The sequence below is a fragment of the Rhineura floridana genome, chromosome 1 (assembly GCF_030035675.1).
Source record: "Rhineura floridana isolate rRhiFlo1 chromosome 1, rRhiFlo1.hap2, whole genome shotgun sequence".
Taxonomy (NCBI): domain Eukaryota; kingdom Metazoa; phylum Chordata; class Lepidosauria; order Squamata; family Rhineuridae; genus Rhineura; species Rhineura floridana.
This window is the reverse complement of record NC_084480.1, coordinates 305,350,822-305,359,886: the sequence shown is the minus strand read 5'-3', so window position 1 is coordinate 305,359,886 and position 9,065 is coordinate 305,350,822. Positions and strand designations below refer to the sequence as shown.

At 49.6% G+C, this 9,065-nt stretch overlaps 1 protein-coding gene across 5 annotated transcripts; it reads right to left on the bottom strand.

The window, feature by feature from the left end:
• Positions 1-974: 974 nt before the first annotated feature.
• On the bottom strand, positions 975-8,103 carry MYC (MYC proto-oncogene, bHLH transcription factor). Of its 5 annotated transcripts, none has more exons than XM_061606682.1 (3): positions 5,306-5,503; positions 4,281-5,010; positions 975-2,112 (listed from the first exon to the last, which is right to left on the bottom strand). In XM_061606682.1, exons 1-3 carry the CDS (start codon positions 5,411-5,413, stop codon positions 1,541-1,543), a joined length of 1,410 nt encoding a protein of 469 aa, XP_061462666.1. In that variant the 5' UTR covers positions 5,414-5,503; the 3' UTR covers positions 975-1,540. The 5 variants fall into 5 exon arrangements, with proteins under 5 accessions (XP_061462666.1, XP_061462699.1, XP_061462691.1 ...); XM_061606715.1 differs by lacking the exon at positions 5,306-5,503 and adding an exon at positions 7,998-8,103 and having other exon boundaries at positions 978-2,112; XM_061606707.1 differs by lacking the exon at positions 5,306-5,503 and adding an exon at positions 7,729-7,827 and having other exon boundaries at positions 978-2,112.
• Positions 8,104-9,065: the final 962 nt, after the last annotated feature.

Below are 9,065 nucleotides of genomic sequence, written 5' to 3'. Positions count from 1 at the left end.
CTGCTGCTATGGCAGTACTGCTGTGGCAGTAACTACTACCTATGGCCAGGGATAATGGGAGATGTAGTTCAACAAGACTGGAAGAATCAAAGAACCCCCTTTCCCTGTGCCTAGGAGGATGGGACCTGCTGAATCATACAAACCACATCCTCTGCCAGAGTTAGTTTTTCTCTGATGCCCTTGCACTTCCAGGAATAACCCAAGACACACAGTAGGAATTGGCAAGAGCTTTTGATTGGAGCTTGTAACAGATGTAGATACCACGAAGCACTGAAAGCCTGCTCCTTTACCACAAGGGGTTCTGTGAACACATTTGGCTACAGAAGCACTCTGGAAAGATACTACAGTAACTATGGCCACAGCTCAGTGGTAGATCACATGCTTTGCATGTAAAAGGTTCGCATAAGAGCAGAGAGGATAATTATCTTTTTCTGTGCAGGTGTACTGGAAATGATGTAGAATACAGGCATGCACGCTATCCAGTTCTGCAGGAAGTCCCAGGTTTAAGCCCCAAATATAACTGGGAAAGATTCTTGTCTGAAACCTTAGAGAACCACAGCCAGGTAATGTAGGCCAGGGATAAGAAATCTGCAGGCCTTCAGATAGTGAACTCCTAGCTCCCATCTGACTTAGCCAGCATGGCCAATGGGCAGGGATGGTGGGAGTTGTAGTCCAGCAACATTTGGAGGGCCACAGGATCTCTGTCCCATATGTATGCAGTGTTGAGGTAGGTGGACAGTGCCAGGCATGTTCCTGTGTACTGATTCCACTGCTCTGGTGTTCAGTCATGCAACATTAGTTGTATACTTTTATTCCTTAGATAACCAGTTATTGTTGCTGGTTGAAATGTTTCTTGGCAATTACTTTTAAAACTCCAAAGGCAAAGAAAGACTTGCAAGGCTTAGCTAATTACAATTTAGGGCAAATATTTTATTTATCTAGAAACGCAAAATAAAATCATTTCTTTAAAAAAATGGCAAAAAGATATTTAAATAAAAACGACCAAAAGTTTGTGAAATGTTATGGCACAAAAAGTTTCAAGACAATTATAAATTCAATTGCCACAACCAACTAAGCATTATTTGTTGCAGTTTTTTTTAAATTTTCTATAAAGATTTTTTTATTAAAGATATTTACAGGTCATTAGGCAGTGTAAATATATTTACAGAAGATCTGGCAACAACTATTTTTCACTTGTAAATCAGCTTAAGAGAAAAGAAGATGCTTTAAATACAAAAAGAAAAAGGTAGAGAAAAGGAGTTCATCCCCAAGCATGAAGGTTTCTGCCCAAAGTTTTATCAGTTCTGAGGCAGTTTTGAGGTTTTGGCCAGCCTTGCACCAAGGTCAGGCCAAGGTTGTGTAGTTGTTGAGCATGCAATAGTTCCATTTTTCACATATAGTTGAGTCCATCAGTACAGTGCATTGTTGTTTTGTTTTTAAAAGAAGCACTAGAGTTCTCATACTTTTTGCTTCGTTGGTGGTCCATCCCAATCTACATATGTTCTACCTTCCAACATTTCTGGGCTTCTTGATTTTATTTTTAAACACAAGAGTTCCTTAGCTGCTGAAGTTTGCTTTTCAGCTGTTCCTGTCGCCTCCTCAACTGCTCTTTCTCTGCTAACAGTCTGTGTTCATCTGACTGGATGGAGAGGACGTATTCTGTGGCCTTTTTGAGGATGACTACTTTGGGGGCTTTTTCATTGTTGGCCACTTCTGGAATTTGGTCACGCAGCGCAAAGAAGCTCAACTTGAGCTCGTTTCGCCTCTGGCGCTCCAAAACATTGTGTGTTCGCCTCTTGTCGTTTTCTTCAGAGTCTGAGGTGCGGGGGCTTGAACATTTGCGGTTGTTACTGATCTGTTTAAGGACTCTGCCACTGTCCAACTTTAGCCTTTTGGATGAGGGGTACTCAACTCTGGTTGAGGGAGGGGCAGCGTAGTTGTGCTGGTGGATGGGGACATGACACCGCTTCAGAACCAGGGGGCTGTGGGGGGGCTTACTGTGCCCTCCTGATGAGCGTGCATTAGATTCCCCTTTCCTTGATGCAGGTTGCCTTTTCTCTACCGTAACAACATCAATTTCTTCCTCCTCCTCTTCCTGCTCCTCCTCCTCTTCTAAAAAAGGAAAAGACAAAATAAAGTGAGTTATGTTTTCCTCTCCATTCTTTTGTTTTCAAAATGAGTGCTAATTTACAGTTATACACAGAAGGAAAAACCAAAGAGAAAAATACTGCTCAGCTTTCATAATCGAGGCTGCATCCTCCCTCCTTGCAGGGAAGTGCAATTTGTTATGCAACGAAAGAAAAATGGTTGTTGAGAAGACACTGCATTTTTTTTCTACTACGGATGACTCCTCAAAGGACTGTTAACTGAATCCTGGCTTTTAGATCTCAAGATGTTGAAATTACAGGATTGCATAACTCTGAACAGCAGCTCACTGAAGACAGCAGGTAGGATTCCTAGGGTAGGTTCAAAGACAAGGTCCCTTTTGCCCATGGGAGCAAACCCCAATCTTGTCTACCTGTACAACTACCTCAGTTAAGAGGACTTGTGAACAGGACAACCCCCAACATGGCAGGGCAGCAATTCCTTGCAAGTGGCAAACATTGCTGCTAGCCACACCCCCACAAAACGGCTTAGTACACACATTACATGCCTCTATTCAAGCACACTCCTATAGAAAATCAGGACTGGTGCAGAGTAAGAATTGGGACAGACTGATCTGGTGCTCAAGGCAAGAGAACGACAGCATTAAGGTTGCTGCAGCCACACCCATGATCTTACACAATATGCAGGCTTGGGCTCTTAAGAATACCTTTAGAACTTTCACCTTCTCCGCCCTGTTAAAGTTCCCAGCAACATTCTCCCCACCTATCGCTTGTTGCTTGCTCTCTCTGTTTCTCACTCAAACACACACAATCCCAGCTCCCTCTTTTCCACCAAATGGAAAATACATCTCAAGCAGGAGAGGTATTTGACAACAGGATGGTCAGTGAGTTTAAAATTCCCGCTCTACTGACCTGCCCTGACCCCATCATGAAATCTGAGCAGGCTAGGACTCCCTCCTCTCTCTATTCCTCCCTAGTCTACTTTTTCCAGGAAATTTAATTCGTGGGAAGCCCGACCATGTGTGTCGCTAACGTGGCATAAAAAAAAGTATGCACATATGTTAGAAGGGGGAGGTGCTGCACAACTGAAATGTTTTAGGATGGGGGGGAAGGCGAACATGTCTCTAGATATTCATACCATCCAGTGTGTGGCGTAGAGAAATAAAATGCATTCCATTAGGATTTTGTTATCTTGCAAAGATTAAACAAAAGTTTCAATGCGAACAACCCCCCACCACAACATTATGGCTGTTCTCTGTGTGCTCCCCCTTCTAGGGAAAGTCCCTGAAACCTAAACATTGACAAAAAGGGCAAGGGAGAGAGATTCGGTACCTATTCTTTGATCAACCCCCTTAACAGCGCGCTCCTTTTAAAGATACGTCACCACTGAAGATCACAGCTTGATAATAGCAACAAACCTAACTCAACAGTTTGTTCCTTTCTCCTGTAGTATGCCTTAAAAAAATAAATTGAGACCTAGGTTCAAATTCTTCTTCAGCCCCAAACTTGGGCATAAATTACCCACAGCATCAGTGTTCCCATCTGCACAATGGAAGCACTCATATTCACACACACACACTTTTCTAACAGAAAAGACAGCAATGATGATTGGGAATGAAGATTGCATTGCCCTTTTCTGCTGGGAGAGTGCTTGACACTAATGTTGGGGATGACAGCTATAAGGCAGCTTAGCCACTTCGTGCCAAAGTTGGCTGCAGGATATGATGCAGAAGGACTATTATTTGGGGGGAGTGACCAGGGAGAAGGTAACCAACCCTACAGATGATTTCAGCCTACAAGTTAGGGAAAACAGCACAGCTGATTCTTTTGCTTGCAGACCCACAGTGCACACCTATAGCTGTTTACTTAGATGTTAACTCCCATTGTGTTCAGTGAGGCTGACCACTAGTTGAGTACGCATAAGATCACAGCCTCAGTCTGTATGAAAGAAAAGTGTGTTCACACACATACACACCCAACTGAATTTTACTAACAGCTGAAAATCAACCAACATCCACAACACTTCAACTTTATCAGCTTCCCAACAGTGCGTACCTGTCTAAGTGTAACTTCTCCACACCTCACTAGCCAGGCAAGTCTATCTGCCCCCCCCCCCCCGAAAGAGTGGAGAGCAGCCTGGGAAGAAAGTAAAACTGAGGAGCAACTGCTACTCACCGGAGTCGCTGCTGGTGGTGGGTGGTGTGTCCAGCAAGGAAACAGGGCTGGCCTCGGGAGAGGCAACTTCCATGGATTTTGGTGACTTCTCGCCCAGTGGGTAAGGAAAGACAACAGAAGGGTCAATGCATTCGGCTGCGGAAGCCCCTAGGTCTTGCAGGTAAGTGCTGCTGGGAGAGGAAGAGGCAGCAGCAGGCGTCTGTGGAGAGGGCTGCTGGAGGCTGCTGTTGCTGCCGCTGCTGCTACAACTGCTGCTGCGGGTGGAGCCTGCCGCGCCCGCGCTGTCCCGACGGGCCGCCTGGTAGGAGGCGAGCTTCTCCGAGACCACCTTCTGGAGCTTGGCGGCGGTGGAGCCCCCGCTCCACATGCAGTCCTGGATGATGATGGACTTGACGAAGGCGTCATCGCCCGGATCGCAGATGAAGCTCTGGTTGACCACGTCACTGCCCAGCAGCTCTGTCACCATCTCCAGCTGGTCAGCGCTGGATGGGAAGTAGCTGGAGCGACGGCTAGGCGAGAGGGGCGGCGTTGGGAGCAGCTCGAACTTCTTCCAGATGTCTTCAGACGGGGCGGGCGGCTGGAGCTCGCAGCCGCGGTGGTGCCCCGTCATGTAGAAGTTCTCCTCCTCGTCTTCGTAGTAGAAATAGGGCTGGACCGAGTCATAGTCGTAATCGTAAGTCCGGCTGGGGAAGCTCGGGACTGTGAGAGGCATGGCGGCGGCGCAAAGTGCCTAAGGGGGGGGGGGAGAAGAAAAACGGGGAATCCATTAGCTACCGGCTGGTGTAGGACCCTGATTCCCTACATCCCCTCCCCTCTCCACACACAATGACGCCTCAAACCCCACTCTGCAAACACAAGAGCGTAGTGAAGTATTCCGGAGTAACTACCCCGGTTCCTCCTGCACCATTTGCCAAGGTGGATGAGAACCAGGGCATCAGGCATGCATTAAACCGGGGAGGAGGGAGCAATGCAATTAATTCGCGTTCAGGTTTAAACTAACCCGCATTTAAGTCATGGCAAGTTACCAAACTTGACGAAAAGCGTGATAAGTCAGGATGACAGTGCCTCAGAAAGTTAATGCGGGTCATCCCCAGCGACTTGCAAGAGGCTGGGCAGAGCCAGCGAGCGCGCATACGCACGCACCCTCCCAGATTTCCCTGGGTGTTAATGCCGCTCAGTTACAAGCAATACGCCCTCTGCTTCCGAAGCTGAAGCTCATAAGGCCGGATCAGATGAGACTGTTTGCCTTCTACTCTAGATAAAGGAGGAGGAATGGACTCGCCCGCCGCCCTGAGCCCAAGCCCAGTTGCCGCCTCCTCTCAGAAGTAGAACGCCCCCCCCCCGCCACTGTCAGCGCACTGACAACCGGAACGCTATTGGGAAAGCCGTCAAGAGGACGCTATGCCGAGCTACACCTCTACGCCACACACCGAGAAAAGGGCGCCAGTATTTACTATGCCTATACCCACCCTGGCGCGGCCCCCGTAAAGCCTCTCCGGATAAGGCGTAAGTTGCCTTATGAATGGCTACCGCCGGTTTAGGGGAGAGCCCTCGGGATTCCAACTAGCGCCATCCTGAGAGCCACCTTATAACTCCACTTGGGATCCACTCCCGTCTCCTGCCGCCCCCACACGCCTCCGGCTGTCGGCCTCCTTGCCCCTTCAGATGACAGCCGCCCCGAGGTAATGACCTCTCATCCTACCTCACCCATCCCGCCTCTGGTATCCAGGGGTATTAACCCAGCCGGCGCCTTGACAAGGGGCCCTTCGTCCGGCTTTAGGAATGCTTCAGGTCTACTTTGTCCTCCAGCCTCCAACCGATTCGGATCAATTATTCTACAACAGCCCTATTAGGCCGGTAGTGGGAAATTAAGAGCGATACCCCTTTTCCCCCTGAAACTGATCCGCACCCCAACTTCTCCACAGCCGAATCTCAAGATTCAGCCGAATCAACAGAAGCTCACAAAAGCAATTTAAAATTAAAGTTTCAACAGGAGGGGCAGGCATTATGCATCCGCAAAAAAAGCTAGATCCACAATAATAATAAAAGTAATGCAAAATTAACTCATCAATCCCCCTCTCAATCCTCGCCTGGAGCCCTCCGCCTTTTAATAAATAAATAAACAAATAAAATGCCGCTGGCTTCTTCCGGACATGCTGAAGACAACCGATCACTTTCTCGTAGCTCGCAAATTCAGATATCCCGCCTCTAAAGAAACCTACACATCAAGAAAGGAACAAAATAAACGAGAAGTCCTAGCGGAACAAAGGCTTACCGGTTCCTCCCAGGTCCCGGCTAAAAAAGACAGTGGGTCGATTATTTAGAAGGGTGCCAAAAAAAAAAAAGAAATCAGAAAAATGCAACAACAAAAAAGAAAAGGCACCAAGGGGGACAAAAAAATTGCACGGACTCCTGGTAAATCCCTTTCCGAACAATCACATATATTGTAAATCCCAGGAATTGTTTAAGCAGCGGCGTCCCGGCCGGGTTCTAAGAGTTCTGTCGTCCGTCTCCCTCCTCTGAGGCAAAGCCTTTTAAAAGCAGCGGCTTGGGATGGGATAGAAAGGCAAAGGGGAAGGGACGCGGGGGCGCGCGCCGCCAGACCGACGCGCGCGCGCTCCTTCTCCGCTTTATTTATTATTTATTTCTGCCCCGCAAAGGCGGCGGCGAAAGCAGCTACAGCGGCACCCGTGCCTTTGCAGCGATACCCGAACAATCCCCTCGCCCTTGCAAACAGCAAAGTAGTAATGACTTCGGCAAGCCAGCTCCTTTTATAGAAGGCCGGGATGGGCTCCGCCTCCTTTTTCCCGCCATCTGTATCGCCAAGCTTTTGCATAAGGACTGTGCAACAAGAAGCTGGGAGGGGAGAACACACAAACGCACGCCGAGGGGAGGGGGTTGCGCGTCGTCGACGGTGAACCTTGTTTTCCGAACCACCCACCGACCGCGCGACCCGGGGGAAGGGGCGGGAAGCCACGGGTGAGGCCGAAAGCGCGGGACCCCGGATGGCCGCAGCGACGACGACTGCTGCAAAAGGGGGCGCGAGATTGTAAAGAGCAGCGGAAGGCGGCCGGAGGGGGACGCTGTGGAGGGGCGCCTCTGTGGGCGGGGAGGGCTGGGGGGCTTTGGCGCTCGCTGCACTGTGTTGAAGACAAGAAGGGGCGGAGGCGGCAACAGAAGCCGCCACAGCCGGGCCGGTTCAATTCGCCGCTGCAGCCGTGCCTTCCTCCACAGACGAAGGCCGGCGGAAGTAAACATAGTAAAATAAACGAGCGAGAAGCGGAGAGCGCGCTCTGTGGAGGGGCGGGTACGTGTGTGGGAGCGCGCGGTTTTTCTTCCCGGGGCGCTTTGCCTCGGGGGACGGCTTCACTTTGCGTTCGCGTCAGCCGGCGGGTGAGCAAGCCGCAGCCCCATTGAAATCTGGGTGGGGGGTGGGGGGCGGGCTTACTTCCGAGTAAGACGCGCACGGGATCGGACCTCGCGTCTCTGTAGTGCTTGGCGACCGCCGGCTGAACGCTGTCTCTGAAAACACACGCCCCAACTGCTTTTTTCCCGCCCTCTGAAGCCTTTTCCTCTAACATTGCCCCGGTTTCTTCCGCCCTGAAAAGACCCTTGGGAATAACCCCGCTTGAGCTCCTCCTTGGGGTTTACCGCTGCGTAAACTATCGAAAAGCTATGAAGCTGCAATCCCATACATTGGATATCACGTTTCCTGACCTGGGAGTGAAGTCCTATTGAGTTCAGTGGGGCTTACTTCCGAGTAGACGTACAAGGCGAGTGTAGGGAAAAGCAACTTGCAGGTTGGTTTTGGGGTGACAAAACACCGCCCGTTTCGGCATACACTGGAAGAGGCAGGCGGGAGGTTCCAACAAGCCGCTTTGCACTTAAGCCTGTGTAGTTTACCCGAAGTGATCGGGCCCATACACAAACCCTGAGCCTGCTATCTTTGCATGTTTGCCCGAAGCAAATGCAGCGGGGTTTTTACTCCGAAGCAACCGTCCGTAGGATTTGCAGCCTTAAAAGCACCGCCGCGTGCACTGGCTTAAGTGGACTGAGGATCGCCGCCTGCTTTCAGAAGCGGAGCGTTTACCGGGAGGGGAGAGGGAGTTACCAGACTTGGGAATCTGGCTTCGCTCCCGGGCGCTTGAGGTGATGCAAGAAAAGAGAGGTGAAGGTTACTGGGTTCAAAGCTTACCCATATATGTAAGCGTTTATATCAGTGGGGAGGGGAGAAGGGGACACAATACATCGCATTCATATCAAGACTGCAAAGTTTTTTGGGAGCCAAAAATATTTGGAGTTAGGAAGGACCAATGTTCGGCTGTTTCACCAGGAGGACCCCCCCCCCGCGCAGCTTCCAATAAAGACAGCACCTGGCACATCAGCAGTACATGAGGATCTTGGATAGGGGGGCACAGGTTGCAGATTCGTGGAAAGAATCCCCAACTTTTTTTTTTTTAAAAAAAGCTCCGGTTGCAGTTAAAACCGGAGCTCTTTCAAGTAACCCGACACAGCAGGCTACAACCACTTTAGTACTATGAGAGTGCTGTGTTTAAATCGGTTTAAGCAGTATACTTCTCTGTTGACTTTAATCCAGGAGAAAGCGCCATTGAACATTGCGAGGCTATACTTCGAGTTCTTTCATTGACATGATTAAATCAGTTTAAAGCCCAGTAGCCGATTTAAGTGCAAATTCTTTGCTTTGGGAAGGCTTGACTCATGCTAATGAAAGGAGGAGAGTCCCCAGATCAGTTTTTTCCCCCTGGAGAGAGCCCCGAAGCGACG